This window comes from Rattus rattus, chromosome X (genome assembly GCF_011064425.1).
Source record: "Rattus rattus isolate New Zealand chromosome X, Rrattus_CSIRO_v1, whole genome shotgun sequence".
NCBI classification, from domain to species: Eukaryota; Metazoa; Chordata; class Mammalia; order Rodentia; family Muridae; genus Rattus; species Rattus rattus.
In genome coordinates this window covers 116904183-116924734 of record NC_046172.1, presented here as the reverse complement: position 1 = coordinate 116924734, position 20552 = coordinate 116904183, and the positions used below count along the sequence as shown (strand labels likewise).

Genomic DNA, 20552 nt, shown 5'->3' with positions numbered 1-20552 from the left:
AAAGAAAAAAAACAAGTTGCTGCTTCACGGCGTAAAATAGGGTATTATTTTTATTTAAAAGTGATAAGATGTCTAATGTTAGTCAAAAAATAGTTGGATAGGGACTAGGGAGTTGGTTAACTGGTAAAGTGCTTGCTGCACAAACATGAGGATCTGAGTTCAGATCCCCAGCGCTCACAGTAAATGCTAAGTGTGCTAGCACTTGCCTGTAACCCTGCCCTGGAGGAGTGGAGAGAGACAGATGCCAGGACTTGCTGAAGTACCAGTGTAGGTCCAGGTTCAATGAGAAACACTTTCTCAAATAATATAGATAGCAGTAGAGGAAGACACCTGACAGCTTATTCGGAATGATTAATTCATTTAAGTAATTTTAGAAAAACAGTAAGTATGATTGATTTAAAAGAAATGTTTAAATACTGAGTATTTGGTAAAACACACATTTCAATTCTTTTTATGTATGAACGAATATTTTAAATAATGACTAGAAAGTAACAGCTTAAGAAGGAATCTAAAAATCAAACTTGTATATATTTGCTGAAGATCAAAATAGTAGGCATTCTTGACCATTTGTTTGAAGACACGTGTGAAGGTACCTTTGGTGGGCCCATGCCAAGGTGCTCCCCTGAGAAACTACACCATGCAACAAACGTGGTGTAAAAGGGATTTATTGGGGGAGGGGAGAGGACTGAGGAACTGGGGGAGGGGTAGAGGCAGACAGACAGAAGCAGAGCCTTGAGGGTAGAAAAGAAAGGGGGGCAGAGAACAGATAGAGGAGAAGCTGCAACAGAGGTGGGGAGAAAACAGAGAACAAAAACAATGGAAACAGAGGGGCTGGAGGGCTGGGCAGTCCCTTATCCTGCCTCACACACCTGTCACACCTGTCAGTGGTAGCAGGTCATGAGGTTAAGCAATAGCTAGGGGGTGCTGGCCAGCACAATCACCTGTATGCTCACAGCAGTTTAGTCTGTTTCAAGACACAAATACACTTTCTTTTAATGAATTTTATGAGTCAACAGGAGATATTTTCATTTCTCAGAGCTGACGGTATTAATTATATAGTGTTTATAGGAGATTTTGTGGGGGTTGTTTTCTTAAGAAAAATGTAAGGCAGGTATGTTGGCACATACCTGTAATAGCACCTACATGGAATGCTAAGATCACCTCGAACCTAGACATTGTAGACCCTCCTGGACAACATACAACGTAAGTGCCTATCTAAAAAATCAAATGAAATCAAATCAAACCAATGTACCTTCTATATTTGTATCTCATACCTTTGGGAACTGATAAGATTATGAATCCAAAATATAAATTTCAATCATCTTTATGAATAAAAATAATTAGAAATGTGAAGAAGGTAAAAAAAAATTACTACAGGAGAGTGAGGGACCTGCCTGGCAAGGGGACAGGGAGGGGAAGAGGAGCAGGTATTGGGGGGAGCAGGACTGAAGCCCTGAGGGACAGCAAAAAGAATGGAAACAGGCAACCTCAGGAGGTAGGAGATGGGGGGGGACCCTCAAGAACATACCAGAGACCTTGGAGGTGAGAGACTCTCAGGACTCAAAGGGAGAGACCTTAGATGAAATGCCCTACAGTGGGGAGAGGAAACGTGTATAGCCCACCTCCAGCAGAAAGGCAGGTCAAAGTGAGGGATGGGGTTGCCATCCCACAGTCAAAAAACTCTGACTCATAATTGTTCTGTCTAAAAAGAACTGCAGGATGGAAATGAAAAAAGAGCCTGAGGGGAAAGAAGATCCAGAAACAAGCCCAAAGTGGGGTTCAGCTCAATGGGAGGCCCCAAGGCCTGACACTATTACTGAGGCTATGGAGTGCTCACAAAAAGGTCCCTATCATGACTGCTATCTGAAAGACCCAACAAGCAGCTGAAAGAATCAGATGCAGATATTTACACCCAAACAATGGACAGAGCTGCGGACCCTGTGGTTGAATTAGGGAAAGCTGGAAGAAGCTGAGGGGAGGGGCAACCCCTATAAAAAGAAGACCAGCAGTCATAATTCAACCTGGATCCCCGGATCTCTCAGATACTGGATCACAACCACCGAGCATACACCAGCTGCTAGGAGGCCCCCAACACTTTATACAGCAGAGGGACCCTGGGTTCAGGGGACTCAGTCAGAGGAGATGCACCCAAATCCTCAATAAAAGTTGAAGCCCCAGGGAGTAGGGGAGGTCTGATTGGTGGGGACATCCTCATAGAGACAGGAGGTGGGGTAGGGGGTAGGGGTATGGGAAATGGAACAGTTAGAGGGTGGAACTGGAGGGGGATAAAGTCTGGAGTATAAAAAAATTAAACAATAAATACATTTTAAAAAATCACTATAATATTGTGTGGAAGTTCAGTACAAAGGAGTATTTGCTACTTATGTAGTAGTCATTTAGACTTTATTTGGAAGTTAATATAAAGAGGCTCTTACACTTAAACAAGAAAATGACTGAAGATGTTCAAAAGGACCTTTCTATTTTGATTCTAAAGGTTTACCTCCCAGCTAACCCCTGTAATTACATCCCATCACTCCGGTTCAGCTTCCTTTTCAGAATCATCAGAGTAACAAGGATTAAAGAGTCTTTCAAACATTTGCAATCACTCCCTGCTGATGTTCCAGGGAAGGAGACAAAGTTAACAAAAATTTTAGTTAACAAATGAAGCAGTGAGTGAAAATATACAAGCTTTCATTAGTCAGAAGTTTCAAAAGCAGAAGAGAACTTCAGAGTCTGCTTCATGAGGTTTCTTTTAAACATAGACATTTCTTTTCTCAGTTCGCCGTCTATACCAAGAAGCATATCATGGTTCTTGGTCTCCAAGTCCATCAAACCCTAAAACAGAAAAGCACATCTTACTGAAATCTCCAAGGATACAAAGATGAAAGATTCTGTGGAAATGATGTGTAGACATGCTATGTTTAGTTAAGCAGAATCACTGTAGTGTTAATAAACTAGGATGTACGTCTGAGGTCAGATTCCCGATTTATCATTTATGTCTCAAATAATTCCTACAAAGCCATTAGGATTCTAGAGATAAATCAGTCTCTTCAGTCAGAAATAATTCAAAATAGTATGTAGTTAAAACTTTATGATTCCTAAAACATATTTCATTTTCTAAGGACATTTTATGCCCCATGTGCAACATACCTTCATGAATTTCTCATGCACTTCTCTAACTGCTTGCAGGGACTGGTTCTGGCTACTTTTTGACAGTTTAAATGCTTTTTGTTCTTTTTGATAATCATTCTGCAAATATAAAAGGAAAGTATTACTATAACAATTCTATCCATTTTTGTTCTTATTGTTGTGCAGCACGAGTGCTAGGCTAACCATCAACCCCTTAATGTATCTCCAATCCTAATATTTTTAAGTGAGCAAAAATAATTCCATATGAAACTTGAAAGGAATAGTTTCCAACTGATTTAATACTTTAAAAATTATTATGACTAAATATATTTAATTTATATTTTTACAGTAACATGAAATACCAATCTTACCAATTGTGGGGTAGGAAAATATTTTTTTATGAGAAAGTATTTGCCATACTGCACAGGCTGGCTTTAGCCTCCCAAGTACATATGTTTATAGGCAAACATGTACTTGGTGAAATCCTACGCCTGGAAACCTTAACTCTAGCTAGTGTTGATGCTTTTACCATATGACTACCTTGTTTTACTAAACAGCAGAAGCAATCCCAAGAGATGGTCCACTACCTTATCTCTCGATCTACCACCCAGATGGTATATGCCATGTCCTCTACTTTCTCTTCCTTTCTTAAGGATGCCTTATACTCGTTCTTTCCTAAGTCCAACTTCTTCACTTACTTCAAAACTATTGTCAAGAATTTCAGCAAGTATAACTGTTATTTTAAATTTGTGATTCCAGCTGGGTCTATCTGTAATGTCTATGAAACTAACTTTTATAAAGTTTGAGTTAGAATGATCACAAGTTCATGAATAGCCTTGATCAGTTAAAGATACCCTGCCTCAAGATAAAGTGTAAAAAGATGTATGGGGACAAAGTTTAGTGGTAGATTGGTTTTCTCTAGGTTCCAATTTCAAGTAACACAGGGAAGTTGTAAATACATTTCTCTCTGTATTATTTATATTGGCACACAACTATGGTAATTTGAATTTTTAAAAAAATAAAACAAGTCTTCTACACCTTTTCTCCTTGGGCTACTACATTCCTATTTTGTCTTGTATTCACTATGATCAGTTTTGTCCTCCATGTTTTCACTCAAATCCTCCTGATTAAGTACAATGAACTCCACATTGCCGAGTCTACTTTAAAAAACGTGCATGTACATACATATGGAGACCAAGGATTAATATTGGTGTCTTCCTTGGTTGCACTCCACTGCTTGGGAGACAGGATCTCACTGAACCTAGAGCTCATCCATTAGGCTGGACTGGGTGGCTAGGATCTTTGACCCAAATCTGAGTTTTGTGGTTCCAAAATGTTTACCACCACAACAACTTTTCTTGTTGTTGTGGTTTGTTTTTTGTTTTGCTGGTTTGTTGTTGGTGGTGGTGGTGATGGTGGTGGTGTGTGCATACGTGTGTGTGTGTGTGTGTGTGTGTGTGTGTGTGTGTGTGTGTGTGTGTGTGTGTGTGTGTGTGTGTGTGCAAAGAATATAAACTCAGGTCGTCATGCCTGCACAGGAGAAAGATTCCAACTAAACCATCTCCCAGGCCTGCAAATCTATTTTATTTGGCCCATTAGCAGCAAATAACACAATTAGTGGTCTTTTCTTCCTTTAAAGGTTTCCTTCACTCAAGGCAATTTACTTTATACCAAGAGTTCTCTTACTTTACTGGTTCCCTCTCAGCCCACCCAATGCAGGATTGCAAATACTGAAGTACTCCAGGTGTCTATCCTTAGATTCCTCACTTACAGGGATGAACACTCCCCCTTGCAATGTCATCCAGTATTTATTTAGTTTCAATTGGAGTATTTATTTAGGTGGTATTTTTAGCCCCTATCTTTCTCCTGAACTGACTCATATAATGGTGGCTTCCTCAATGCCTTTTAGACAGGAATGGATCTCCTGTTCATCTCAAATTGAATATACTTTGAAAACTACTGAGCAATTAAATAAAAAATTAGTTAATATGGTCATCATCTTAGATCTTACTGGGAAAGCACGGGCTGACTACAGTGACTGACACAGTAATGGAGAAATGATCTAACATAGTTTGGTGATATTCCTCCACAGGAATATTCAGCCGTGGTTGCTGAGAAAGGTTGTTTTCCATCCACTGTCGTTATTAAATTTGTACTAAGTTTAGGATTGTAAGAACTGATTTACCAGTTTGAGTGAGTTTTCAAATATTAGTGACAGAGTCCAGATGACACTAGTAAGTAACCTTTCTCTCTCCTGAGGCTGGCCTATTGTGATTCCTTTTTATAGAAAATGGTAATCCTCTCTTCATCTTTCAGCAAATATCTGTATTTTGAAAATTTACGATCCCATCTAATATTAAAAGCCCAGTGGTTTTCATTGATAGAGTATATGATCACATATCTCTGGTTCACAACTCAGTAGGATGAGAATAGAGCCATGGATGGATAATGAAATGGTTTAGTTTCGTGCGCCCAACACAAGGTTAGTTCCTCTATTCCTACTTGACACTTAGTTATACTAGATTAATTATAAAGTTAGTTATGATACCAACAGCTGATTTTTCTTGTTCTTCATTGAATTTCTGTACATCCATATCGAACTTCTGAAATGTAGTTATATACTGCTCACAAAATTTGCTGTTGATCTTCTTCCTGTAAAGTAAAAGAATGAAAGCAGTCACACTTTATACCAATACGAAAAATCGACAATTACATACTATAAAAATACAAATAGTAGTACAAAATTATCTAATGGGAAATCATTATCGATTTTTTCCCTAATAGAATATCAGAGAAGTGTTCTTTTATGTTTTATCTTTTCAAAATTAAAGAAGTTTTAACGTATATATTAATTTTCAGAAAATTAATTGTATTTCCAAATAGTTTTTTTTGTTATTTTCTATCAAGTATAGGGTCTAATTTATTTTTCCTATATTGGTTTAGTTAAGACAGTACAAAACTTAAGTCAGTTAAAATATACAAATTGTTTGCATATCAATTGATTCTTTTTTATATTGTTAAAAATAATAAACCATAAATTATGCTTCTAAGACCTTTTACAAGACTTCCAGTATTTCCAGAATGAATGTAAATCAATTTTTAAAATCTCAATTAACAGTTATTTAAAAGGAGAAAGAAATTTCCACACATTTCCAAGAATTATATCTAGTTTCCGTGAAGGCATGAAGTTATAGGGTTATGTGCTTAGACAAAATTAAAGCCACACATTTTTACTAAAGGCTCAGACATGACTGTATTTTTAAAGATGAGCTACATGGAAGTTTTTGAATGATACAAATGTGACTCTATAAAGCTAACAACTCTACCTTTCCCGTTTGTTCATTTTCCAAACTTGTTCTAATTTTTGGTTACTGCTTTTGAAAGAATCTTTGATATAAGTTTCCATGTGTTTTCTCTTTACATGAAGAATCTTGTTAATGTCACCTATATTAAAAATAAAGTGTCATGTTGAAGCAACTTTAGTTGGATCTGTGTATTCAAATAGATATAAATATAGATAAAATTCATTCAATAATGCCAAGGAAACAAAATTAAATTGAAAGATATCACTAACAAGGTATACCAAATACTTCATACTTCAGAATACTCAGGGTTTCATATTTTCAGATGAAAGATATTCACCCAGTAAAGTCTACAGAAATGATCCAAACTACAGAAAATTCCACTCCCATGCATTTTGGATAAGAAATATGTAATCTTGTCCCAATTTTGATTTTAAATTTCAAGAACAGGAAAATAATCTTAAACTTCAAGAACAGTTTTCAAAAGAACAAATACACAAAACAAAGGATCAAGGATGGGCTTTAATTTCTTCATGGGGAAACACTTTAATAAAGACTAAATTTTTTCCTAAATCTATAGATGATGATGCAACTGATAAGACACACTTGGCTGTGGAATTGTTAGAACTCATTATTTAAAATATTCTATTCAAGATAAGAAGGCAGCCAGGCATGCTGGCTCATACTTTTAATCCCAGTACTCTGGAGGCAAAGGCAGACAGATATCTGTGAGTTCCAGGTTAGCCTGGTCTACAGAGTGAATTCCAGGACAGCCAGACCTACATAATGAGACCCTGTCACAAAAAAGTTCAACCCCCCCAAAAAAAATCCAAGAGGGAAGCTGGAAAGAAGGATCAGTAGTTAAGATCTGGGTTTGATTCCCAGCACCTGCATGATTTTCAGAACCATCTCCAACTCCAGTTAGAGGGCTTAATGCCCCATTCTAAATTCTGCAGGCACCGGGTACACACACACACACACACACACACCCCACACACACACACACACACTCACACATGGCCCCCAGACATACATTCAGGCCAAATACCTATATACATAGAAACAGATAAAAATGATAAAATCCTGTATTTAAAACAAAGGTCCTCAAAGTTTGCTTAAGCCTAATAAAATTATTTCTGAAGAGTATAGTCCATTATACTTCAGAACATATCTTTTACAAAAACAAAAATAAAAAATTAGTTTACATAAATATCAATGCTATACCTGTCTAGCATACATAGTTAGCTTTCAGGAATTAGGATGAAGCTATATTATGATGTACATATTTAATAATTTCAACATATATAGTACCATATAAAATAGGTTATAAAATGATTACTCTGCCTCCTCCAAATAAAGCAAATTCTTTTTATCAATTTTTGATAAAATTTGATAATCAAAAGTATCAAAAGATTTGATAAATGGGCAACCATAAAAAAGCCAAATAATAATTTTTAAAGTAAAACATTGTTTCAGGGGCTAAGAAGATGGCTCAGCAGCTAGGAAGATGCCTCAGTAGGTAAGAGGGTTTGCTTTGAAAGGAGGAGGTTTGAGTTTGAATTTAGCAGCCATATACCAAGCTAACCATGGATGCTTGCTCCTGTATTGGCAGCACTGGAGGCAGAGTAAGACTTGCTAAGACTTGCTGGCTGCCTGTCTAGCTGCATGTTTAGTGAGAGAGCCTATCTCAAGGGAATAAGGTGGAAAGTAATAGAGCAACAACATCCAGCATCCTCCCCTGGCCTCCACATGTGTAGATGTCTACATACATGCATCATAGACATAAACATACAAAAAATAAAAATAAAGTTTCATTAACATCACACCTATTCAAAAAGCACTATTTTTACTATCTGTACCATGGGGGGAAAACTCCACGATGCTAAATCAAAAATATTTACAAAATTCTATAAATAGGAGTAAGGCAGTAAGAAGTCATATAGTATATTAATTAATATTTCCTATTATAAAAATTGTTAATATTATATAGTTTTAAATAAATTATACATCCAAAAATGTACCTTCAATTTTTCCAAGAATATTTTGTATTTGAGATCTGTGAAGAAATTAAAGTTTTAAACTTAAGGATGTTGAAGATATAGTTTGGTGGTACAGTTTTTGCCCTACATGCATGAAGATGAGTGTTTGATCCACAGCACTACCCCCTCAAAGAAAACCATTCAAATTAAGGATTCATCTTATATAATTCTTGTTTTGGAAAATACATCATATGCCAAGTATTAATATAGATTACTTGTCACACAATCAATTAAACTTTTCTGGAAGTACTTAAACTAAGCAGGAACTAATAAGTTTGAACATATTACTGTGTATCTCCAACTATTTCTTCAGGATTTGCATTCCCATCATCTTGAGTAAATGGATTCCTTTCTGTGTTGGTAATAAAACAAGATATTAAAAATATGTTATTTTGTAAATTTTAATGAAATACTTTATGATCTTTCAGGCATAGTGCCATCATTAGTTTTTTTTTAATTTAATTTTGTTTTTATTGGTATTTTATTTATTTACATTTCAAATGTTATCCCCTTTCCCAGTTTCCTCTCTGGAAACCCCTTATCTCATCCCCTCTCCCCTTGCTTCTATGAGGGTTTTGCCCCACTCACCCACCCACTCCCCACCTCCCCGCCCTGGCATTCTGCTACACTGGGGCATCAAGCCCTCACGGAACCAAGGGCCTTTCCTCCCATTGATGCCAGACAAGGCCATATTTGTCTGAAAGTTAAAAAAAAATCAAGTAATTTATAATTATCTTCTAGAAACAGATTTTTAAGCCTTTCTGGACAATATCAGACTAAGTTATGTGTTATATATCTACATGCTGTGGTTAAAGACAAGAGATACAATATGAGATTTCCAGTCTCCAATACAAGCCTAAAAAGAACAACTGAGAAAAAAAATGAAATGTAGCATCAATGCCCAACATTAGATATCTGGTACCTTCAAAAACCTCCTTTTCTGAAGTACTCCCGTCTTTCTCTTCATCACTTGATAGGTAACAGATCTCCACTGGTGTCTCCAGAGAACCTTGAAAATTCTGCCTTTTCACTGAGAAACTTACGTTTTCTGATTTAAAATAAAAAGAAAGTTTCTCAAGCCATCTGAATAAAAAAATCATTTAAACTAATAAAGTTGAAATACAAAATAACATTAAGGAATGATTTTATAAGACAGCACTTAATAACTGCATGAAAGGTTTAAACATAAAACCATGTTTTACTACCTTCTGCTTTAACACTAAACAGCTTAGTATTTAAATATTTAACAGAATAGTTGGCTTCAAGAATAGCCATTAATAATCTTAAGTTTAATATGTGCTTTTTTAAAAAAAAGAATGATTTTAGTTGAATAAAATATTATTTTGGGTTTCCTTGGTTTATATGACTAGGAGTTTGTTGTTTTTCAGTTTAAAACACACACACACACACACACCACACACACACACACACACACACACAATATGATGGGTTCAACTGTGACTCTAAGTGGGTTTCTGCTAGGTTTTTAATAAATTTTAGAAAATGAGTCTGCATCTCAATCTCCAAATAAAATCATAGTTGCTACTATCACAAACGAGCTCCCCAATTTTTCCATAGTAACACAAATTTAAAGCAAATCTAAAATATAAAGTTTTGCCTGGCTGGACATATATCTTACTGCTACAGCAAGAGGCTCTGGGTTCAACCTTCAACAATGAATAAAAACAAAAATTAAAAATAAGGAATAAAACAGGCATGTTTCCTCAGGCCCCAGTCCATTTATAAGGCTGAGGACTTCAGTTTCAAGACCATTCCAAACTGCACATGAACTTTCAGACAAACGGGAGGTACACAGTTAGAGCTTACTTTCATAAACCAAAACAACACAAAAATAAAAACAACTTGTACTGAATTATGTCTGCAATCCTAGCACTTCTGAGGCTGAGAGGGGTCTCAGGATTTTGAGGCAATATGGGAGCTACGCAAATTTCAGCAATCTGGCCTTACAACATCAGGTAGAGGAAAATGAAAACTGGTGTTCAGTTTATTTCTAAGTATTTCCTGATGTGCAACAGCAGCACAGAAAAAACGTTCTAGTTTTTTTTTTTCTTGCTCCTAACTGACCTCCACTCCACTCGCACCTCACATTCCTAGGCTCTGAGAACAAAGACTTTCAAGGTCTCCAATCCCTCAGGCCTTCCTGCTTTCTGCTAGGTTCTAGTCTTTTCTAACTCTTGCCCTTAGCAAAGTTCTCCATTTTCATCCTCAGATGCCTAAGAGGGTAAAGTCAACTGCGAACTGAGAAGCAGTATTGTCAAGTCCAGTGAGGGTCACCTCACCTCTGCACACCTTAAGTAACATACCCACCCTGCCGCCCTCACCCACCTCACACAGTCCCTGCCCCCATCCTTCCCTTGCCCTCCCCCGCCATGCCCAGGACCCTCTGCGGAACCTTGATTAACAGGTCTCTCAAGAGGTCACTGACTACCTCCACGGAGAGCACTCTCGATCAGGCTTCCTCAAGAACTTGGCTTCTTTAAGAACTTGACTTCGTGGCCACCACAAAGCATATTGGGTAATAGGAATTGGACAGGAGAAAAACATCATCAAGCAAGCCCCTTGCTGATTGGCTGTGTTTGTACATGCGTACTAAGGGTAAGAGAGAGGCTTCCTCTGTTGTCGAAGCAGCAAAAGGAGGTAGTATTTTAGCTGCTACTACGAATAGAACACCTTGCAATACTAAGTTGAAAGTTAAAATAAAATGTGTAAAATATGAACCCTGATGAAGACTCTTACTTTGTTTCAGTTGAAGGGGATGTTGCATGTATTTCTAAATTGTTTGGATTTATTCATTTAATAAATATAAGTATTTTCTGCATCTTTGTTTTTACATAATATGCATGTCTAATGCTATTAGAAACGAGAACAGGATGCCAAATCCCTTGGATCTGAAATTAAAAATGATTGTGAGCCACCATGTGGGTTCTAGGAACTGAACTTTGGTCCTCTCCAAGAGTAACAAGTGCTATCTATTTCTAAGTAATCTTTCCAGTCCTGTCCTGTGTGTGTTTTAATATACGCTTGATCACTTCTTTCAATAGACGCTTATTTTCACTATACAGTATACATCATGAAAATATGACACTTTCATAATACTGTCTCTTTTAAGAAAAAAAAACACCAAATATTTAATGGATGGTCTTAATCTTAAAAATTGACTCAACAAAAACGACATGCTGAGAAGCTTAAATAGCCTATGATGGAGTAGGGAATGTTTACTTATTAAGTGGAAAATAAATTTTAATTGTGTGTATTCAAACATATTCATGTTTGTATATTCTAGTATATGTGTGCATATAGAGGCAAGAAGTAGACATCTGCTGTCTTCTCATTCATGTCTCAAATCTTGACATAGGGCTTCTGTGAACCTGCAGCTCACTAACTCCACTAACCTAGCTAGCCAACAAGTTGTACCCACCTACCCTGCAAGGGGCTGCACCCTGCATTTATAAAGTGGATTCTGGGCCCCCACCTTAAGTATATACCAAAGGAACCATCTCTCTAACTCCTGTGCAAGGTCTGTTCTGTTGCTGTAGGCACTGTGTGTTTGTATTTCTCTAATCATGCCTAAGATTAGGCTTATAAAATGCTTAATGCTGGTTTTATTTCCTCACAACTGCAAATTGTCTTTCTTGCTCACTTTACAATTTGGATTAATTGGACAAACTGGACAAAACAACATTTCATATGTGAGGCACAATGTTGTTTTTTGCTTGTTTGTTTTGTAGGTTTTCTGTTTATTTGTTTTGTGTGCACCACCGAAGATGAAACTCTTAACTTTCACATGTTGCTCTACTACTGAGCTACATCTTCAGTCAACCTTTAGTTCTGAATGTTGGGTGAGAATTAATCTGCATGTTTTTTAAAGAAAGCTACAATTACTGTGAAATATAAACTTATCCCCCTATGCTATAGGGCCTATAGCGATCTGATGCCCTCTTCTACCTTCTTTGGACACCAGGTACATATCTCCAAAATCATACCTCCAAATTTATGCAACATACTGTGTATTTCATCCCTGTGAAGAAAGGACAACAAAAAATTAAAGCTGGAAATACAGATAACCGGTAGTGCATTTGACCAGCACACACAGAACTTTACAAAGAAAGTCCTTGTAATTGTTTATAATAAATATATAATGTTTGGTTTGCAATAAAGGTCATAGTCATATAAAACACATGTTGGACAAACAACGTGAACTTGTATTATTTACATTTAACAATTCACACATGTATACCCCATGTACTGCTTTCTACATAACCTCAAATCTCACTGAGACCCTTCTTCTGCCCAGCTGGTCCCCCTCTCATTTTTGTAGTTCTCCCCTGTCCTTTGTGTGTGTACATGTGAAGATGTCATGCTGGTGATCATATTGTCCCAGTCTCGTTGTGTCTGTGATCCCAAGGTCTCAAGGAAAACATGCTGGGCTTGAACTGGATACATAGCTGAGGATGACCTTGAATTCCTGATCTTCCTGCATCTACCTCTCTAGTGCAAGGATCAGACACTACTTTTGATGTACTCTATTGAACTGGCAAAAAATATTGGAAAATATTACCCCATATCTTCGTCTGATTCTATAGGAGGTGACGTATTCTCATCCTTGTCACATGCTGGATTCTTTTCTGTATTGACAAGGAGAAATGGAAACATAATTGAAATTAGGTTATATTAGTAATAGTTAATAAAATTCCTATAGATTTGCATTTCCCTGGAAGAATAGCCCAGGTCAGTTTCTAGAGCAGCCTCAGAAGTGAAATAATTCCTTTACGGGTTTTATAAAATAAATTCACGATTCGCCAATATTTTATACCAACAACGTTTAACTGTTCCTGGGGTAAAATCATAGCAAGTTATTATTTCACAACATACTGTGACTGCAGTGCCAAGAGAAGTTGTAGGCATTGCTAAACTCTAGGGTAGGAACATATAGATGTAGATAAAATTAGAAATGAAGTATTTGAAAACCCTTAGGAAAGTTTATTCCACTTCAAGTGACTAGGTAAAAATCTAAGGAACTACAGGACCCAATCAATGCCCAACATTGCATATGATGTACCTTCAGAAGAGCCTCCTCCAAAACATTTGTATCATCTTCTTCATCATCAAAGTCAAAAAGTGTTAAGCACTCCTCCATTGGTACTGTCACGACTTCCCTAAGATTCCTTCTTCTATTGGTAAGCACTCAGAGGTTTTCTTAGTTAAAAAAAGGGGGGGGGAGAAAATATTCAAATTATCTGAATCCAAAGGAATCACTTAAATAGATAAATTTAAATTGTCAAAAATCAAATACTTATCTTAGTTCCATGAAAGTTCATGTCTTCTCTTTTTTAAGATTTATTTATTTTTAAAGGGGTTACTTGCCCCCTTCTCTCCCTCTTCTGTTCTTATTTTAAAAATAGATTTACTTATTATATATACGTACACTGTAGCTGTCTTGAGACCTACCACAAGAGGGCATCGGATCACAGTAGAAATAGATATGGCTGCTGGAAATTGAACTCAGGACCTCTGGAAGAGCAGTTAGTGCTCTTAACCACTGAACCATCTCTCCAGCCCCTTAAGATTTATTTTTTTAAGAATTTCTCTTTACCACAGAAGTTTTACACACATTCAAAGATGGTGACGTACATATGCAATTCCCCTTACCATCTTCTCCATGTATCCCACTTAACATGTCCCTCTCCCTCCCAACATTGATTTTAAACTTCTTTAAATTTCATCTTAAAGAAAAACCTTCTTTTGAACCAAAGTTAATAATCTGTCATTTCTCAATTTAAAACATGCAAAATCAGGGTAGCCTATACTATGTGAGTCCTCCCACCCCGCACCAACCTCAACCCACCCAAAAAGATGAGCAAAATGAGTTTGCACTAAACTACATCTGAAATGTCCCACAAAAAAAAATTCAGCAATTCTGTATGTAAATGTCTCAATTAACTGAAAAAACTAAAAATTACAGTGCTATCCAGAAAGATATCAAAAAAAAAAAAAAAAAAAAAAGAAACTGTAATTGAACATTCATGTCAAAAAGACCCAATGCTCTGTCTACAACAAACACCCACCACCACCCACACTGAACGGCCTCATATTTCAGAAACTTGGGATTTGGGAAAACTGAAAATTTCAAACATTTGAAGATCGTAAGTTTGAGGTCAGCCCAATCCAGGCCAGTCTGAGCTACAAAGGAAGAACCCATCCTACAAAACTAAAAGTGACAGAGGAAGCAGTACGTCGTCCTGAAAATCTTGATATTAATATGTGGGCGACTAAGAAAGGAGGATCGGTGTTCAGAATCCATCCCAGATTAGTTTTTAATCTCCTGCAATGTCTCCTCTTTATTTTTTATTCACTCTTGCTTTGCCACTCCCCTGTCTCCAATGTCCATACAGTCCATACCAAAGGAATGCACCAGAGAAGATAAAGAGTAGCAACGAATCCCCAGGTTGTTTCTAACGGATTTTAACAGACACCACACAGGACAAGCACTAAGGACACAATGGCTCCTCACCAGGGCTCCCTGATCCCCCATTCCAAGTCCAGCCACCGGCTCTCTGATTCCCTCCCCAGACCCAAGATTGTGTTCTCCAAGGTTCCCAATCCTCTAAGGCCCTGGCCTGTTCAATCCTCTGCCACTGTATGGTCTTCCGCCTCCATTTTACCCTCAGCCGCCATAGGAACCACCAATCGGGAGGATTTTCCTCACATAGTGGCCGTCTGCCCTTGAGATGCCCCACCCCATCACGCCTAGATCAACTGTCGAACCCCCCTGAACAGAGCTGGTCCTCACTTACCGGACAACTGAGGGGTGAACACCGTCACAGCTGCACCCTCCCGCACACAGCTCCGCAACTGAAAAAAAAAAAAAAAGCAAAACACTCCCAGGAAGCACAGGCCTGAAGTCTCTGAGGATCACTTGTGATTGGAGTAGGAGAAAAGCTGGTCTCACACAGCGACCGTGCTGATTGGCTGAATATATCCTGCGCATGCGTACATGAAGCACCAGGCACCGGCTCTCTGAAGGGCGTACATGGAATACCTGGCACCGGCTCTTTGAAGGGAAAACCTGTTAAGAGTCTTGAGGGGATTTTCAGGCAGTGGGAGTGAGCTACCGACTTTAGGACTAATGTTTTCTATTTTCTCGGTTTATGATCCCTTACAGACTTGGAAAACTTAAATCAAATCTGTAACATTGAAACACTACGAACACCACTACTTTATTTCAACTGAAGAGACTCTTGAATACATTTTCGCTTTTATTTATGTATAAATTGAAAGGGATGGACATCTTCTTCATGTACATGTACACAGCACAGGAGTCCGTGCTGCCCTCTGCGATCAGAAGTGAGCATCCAGACCCCCTACAACCTATGGTACTGTCCTGTCTACACCTTCCTAGTACTGAGATTGATGACAAGAGTATGCTAGATCCCGCACCCCTCCTGTCTCATTTTTGCCTCTCTGTGGTCTACAGAGCCTGGAAGAGAGCACTGATTGTCTGAAACTGTAGTGGTGCACAAATTGTGAGCCATGATATGGGTGCTTTGAGCCAGGTCCTCTGCCACAGCAAAAGGTGCTTTTAACTGCTCAGCCATTGTCCCCATCAGCCTTGTGTGTACTTAAATGCACCCTACTGACCTCTTAGGACTCCAGACACAGATATTTTGTGCCTAAATACATGTGCAGGCCAATACACACATATAAAACAAACAGCTTCTTTACTGTTTCTAGTGATGCAAGATTTAAAAGGCATGGACCAAAGAGTAAAGTCAGGAGAATAATACAGGTCCCACTAGGAAGACCAAGGCCTTCAGGAGGTTCAGGTCTCACCCAGGCAAGTCTTTCGGTTTTCTTTTTGGCCCTCATTTATTCTAAAAATTAATTAGCAATCTACATTGTCTAACAGTTATATAATCATTTCCTTTTTTTCCCCTGATTTGATTTTCATAGAAACTATATTCTTCTCTGAAGAAGACACTTTTAAATCTGCAGTTACCTCTATTTCCCTATGATAGGAGCAGACAGTAGAAGATCTATATATTGCAGTATGGTCCAGTCCTTGGGCTGTGTGGTTCCTTGTTATTCTGGTTTCTCCTCAGGTTTCCATACACAAGGAAACTGCTCTATGATCTATTAAAGAGGGAGCAAGTATATTGGTACTTCAAACCATGACTTCAAAGTGAACACACCACTCGTCCACCAGACAGATCCACAGGTGCCATTGGGATGATCACAGGTTTTCCCAGATTTCACAATAAGTGTCTTCCCAGTAGGGGGCAGGGACTACTGACACATATAAAATTTGGTGCCTAACTCAGTGACCATCTGTAAAGCAGGTACAGGGCTTGCAAAATCAATATTTCTAAATGGTATTGATGGATCCAACAAAGGTCATAGTGTCTTTAATGAACTTCCCTGTGGGATAAGTTACCATGGATATGACGGCTGCTGTGTCCAAGATAAGGTCCACTCTGTGGGCTTTAACATCTGTTTTGACCACAGGTTCCTGAGGGCTGATGTGAATTGAGCCTCTTACCGTTCAGTCTGAGTCTATCCCTCACGTGTTTGTCTCAGAAACCTGTTGGATCTTTTGTTTCATTGTGGCTACTACTGCAGGGACCGTTTTTCCTTTGCGTGTTTATCTTTGGCCCCTGGTACCCTCTTCCTGACCTATTCATTCTACTAGTGTCCTTCTTCTGTGTAGTAAGAATATTGGTACCTCTGTTAAAGCTTCTGGTGATCTTCCTTTCTTTTGGGTTGCAGGGTGTCTGAATTTTCTGCAGTCCTCAGTGTGACCATCCTCATTGTTTGCTTTCTTCTCTAAGTAATTTTCCTTTTCTTCATTTACAGCCCCTTCCCAGTGAGCAATGACTTTGATGCTGATGTTGCTGAGCTGTTCAGTAGTCACTTCTGTGAACCCCTTTAGCCTTTGGAGCTTTCGTTAAACATCTGTTATCAATTGTGGGGCAAAATCCGTGTTGACTATTGACTAATGCATATGGGTCTCTGGGTCATTAGGTGGTGGGGACAGCACACCATGAATGGGACTGCACACAGCAGGCCGGAATGGAGACATCTAGTAGCCAGTGGCAAAAAAGAGGAAAAAAAAGGATTGCATCTGGGAGCTTTAAAAGCAGGAGACACATCCCTCCAGTAGACCAGCCATTAGAACTAAGGGAATGCCTGCCATAGGCCAAGACAGAGACCTCTCAGAGCCAGTGGCCATTCTTTGAAAAAAAAAAGAGAGAAAGAGAGAAAGAAGAGAGAGAGAGAGAGAGAAGGATGTATGGTTTTGAAAAAGTTTTTAGAAGCATGTCTTCTGGGACCTTTGGAAGCCAAGATGGAGACATCTCAGTAACCCATGGCAGCTCTTTGTAAAAAAAACAATTATTCCAGTTTCTCCTAATCTTAGCCCTAGTCATTGGCTGTATAGATTTCATTTGAGTGTGTCTGCTTTTCGGTTTTCCTTGGTGTATATAATTATTCTACTCTATCTGATTTTCCTACTTCTATTCCTTCTGCTCTGGTGAATTGTGTGAAAAAAGATGTTCCTTGATGTAATGATGAGGTGTGTGCTGTGGAGAGAATGTGAGGAGAGTATGTAAGGGGGATGTGTGTGAGAAGAAGTACCCAAACAATGAGTGTCTGAGTGTGAGAAAGTGAACGAATGAGAGAGTACATCCTTTAGCCCTATGTGGGAGCAAAAGTACATGCAGGTTTGAGCAGAGAGAGAGAGACAGACAGACAGAGAGACAGAGAGACAGAGAGACAGAGAGGCTTTAAACCTTAAAAGATTGTCTGTCACTTTTGAACAAGAAAGGTTGTCTGTACGTGCTGACTATATGCCTTCCAGATATCCCTGCTTCCAGTTGAGAACTCTAATCCTGTGTTGAGGCTGAACCCCAACAAAAAGGGGTGTCCTGTCTTTAACTGTCACCAAGCTGACCATGGAGTTGGTTCAGGGATTCATGGGTGACTTTTGATTTTTTACCAGATTTGTGACTCTACAATCCTCATATCCTGAACTCCGCCAGGATGACTTTTCTTATTCTTATAAAGGCCTGGAGACCCTCTGGTGTGTTGCGGCTACATTTGAAGGTATCAGCAAATCACTCCAGATCATTAGTGTGTGTGTGTGTGTGTGTGTGTGTGTGTGTGTGTGTGTGTGACTTTAAAGACCAACCAAGGAGTTGCTGCCTGGAAGATCATACCCTCTTTATGGGCCTTAAAAATGAGGGGGCTTGGGGGCAGCCAGGAGTTGTTGACAGTTCTCCCAAGTAGGCTGGAGTCTATGCATCATGTTGATCAGAAGGTTGATCAGAACTTTTGGCTGCTCTGAGTATGGTGGCGTATGATCTCACTAGTGAGGGTTATCAGTAGTGGTGAATGACTGAGAATCTCATCCTTCTGGAGACTGCCTGGCCTTGAAGTTTGACACAAAGGACACAAGAGCACTGGATTGGTAGGTACTGGAACCAATCAAGGTACCTGGACCTTAAGTCACTTGGGGTGACAGATCTCCTCCAATGGTATGTGGGCTGTTGTGGTAAAATGAAAATTGTGGTTTCTTATACCCCACACCAGTGCCAGAACCATTGGGCCACAGGGCGTGTGTGGGATAATTTCATCTCAGATAAAGAGCGTCTCAATTGCTAAGCTCTATCCAATTTCACACTGCCAAAGGCTACTCTCTGAACCTGGCAACAATCTCTGTACCCACCATCTACATCCCAAGACAGGTTGCCACCATACCAGACATCCATACCTAATTCCGTGGAGGCCCAGTGTGTCCAACTACCACACATTCTCTTGAACTCAATTAAATCACCACATGTAAGAACGTACAACACCATAACCTCTGATCCAATTGATAAGACATAATTGCCCACCTAGATAAGACATAGTTTGCTCATCTAGTTACTCAAATCATTTACACACCCATCCTGTAAAATTAGTCATAGCAACCTGTATTATATGCAGAGAAGAATCTTAACCTCTGCCTCCATGTTCTCTCGGCTACTCTCTCCTCCAGTCTCCTCCTCCTCTAAAGCTTTTCTCCTGCCCATCCTTCCTTCTTGTCCAATGACAGGCCTAGTTCTATCCTGTACCTGCCTTCACCTGAATAATGGCATCAACTTACGGTGGACAAAAGAGGCAATAGCATCTTTGACACGAGCAAACTCTTGTGTGACAGGGCAGAACATAAAACAAACATTGGGGCTTGGGGCTCTGTGTTCGGTTGGGGTGGGGGATGGTCACACTCAGGAGAAAGGGTATATATGGTGGACGTTCCTAATCTTCATCGTCTGCCTGCAAGATAGGTGGCTTTCACATGGTTAAAATGATGAAAGTTTAGGATAACCATGTATTCCTAAAGCGTTTGGAATTGAACCCTGTCATTGGGGTTGAAGGACCACACCATAAAAGGAACTGACATAAACAACTGGTCATGAGGCCTCGGTCTCCAGTGCAGGAATCCATAACTCTTTGGATGGTGGCCAGGACCAGGATTCCTTCTGAAGGCCAGAAAATGTTGGAGACACAACCAACTTCAGGAAGTACAACAATCTGAAAGCAATTTTTGGACCACCACCTCAGTGTCTAATGAAAGTCTGCTCTATCTTTCTGTTTGAACTGGACTGTAGTATGATCTTTCATTTCTCTGAACTGACTGCATTGAAGACTATCATAGGACAGAGATCTATAAATAAGCACTATATTTACCAAATGGAGTTCTGATCAGAAATGAAAATTTTTATAGACAAATTAGCTTTGGAAAGGATCAAAGACATTCAAATGGAAGGCAAGGTACAATGTTAAATCCTACCTGGCCACACTCTTGGGATCTTGAGCACCATGCTTTGCCTCTTCATGAGGCTTAGAGGCCCACAAGGCCATGGGCAGCAGAAAATCTCCTTCACTTTATGGAGAATGATGCATGTACCTGAGGACAGGGCTGTTTCTTTCCTAAAGCATGATTCAACACAGTATGTTTTCGAATGGACAAGCTACCTTCCTGAAGTGAGTCACGTTGCCAATGAAATTACCAGGGTTTTCAAAG

General features: G+C 38.9%; 1 protein-coding gene across 1 annotated transcript; it reads right to left on the bottom strand.

Moving 5' to 3' along the window:
• Nucleotides 1-2386: 2386 nt before the first annotated feature.
• Nucleotides 2387-20389, bottom strand: LOC116888168 (X-linked lymphocyte-regulated protein PM1-like). The gene is made up of 8 exons (XM_032889490.1): nt 20319-20389; nt 13551-13662; nt 13050-13111; nt 12475-12509; nt 6456-6573; nt 5682-5781; nt 3151-3249; nt 2387-2835 (listed from the first exon to the last, which is right to left on the bottom strand). The coding sequence occupies exons 1-8, from the start codon at nt 20387-20389 to the stop codon at nt 2695-2697; spliced, it is 738 nt and encodes a 245-aa protein (XP_032745381.1). The 3' UTR covers nt 2387-2694.
• Nucleotides 20390-20552: the final 163 nt, after the last annotated feature.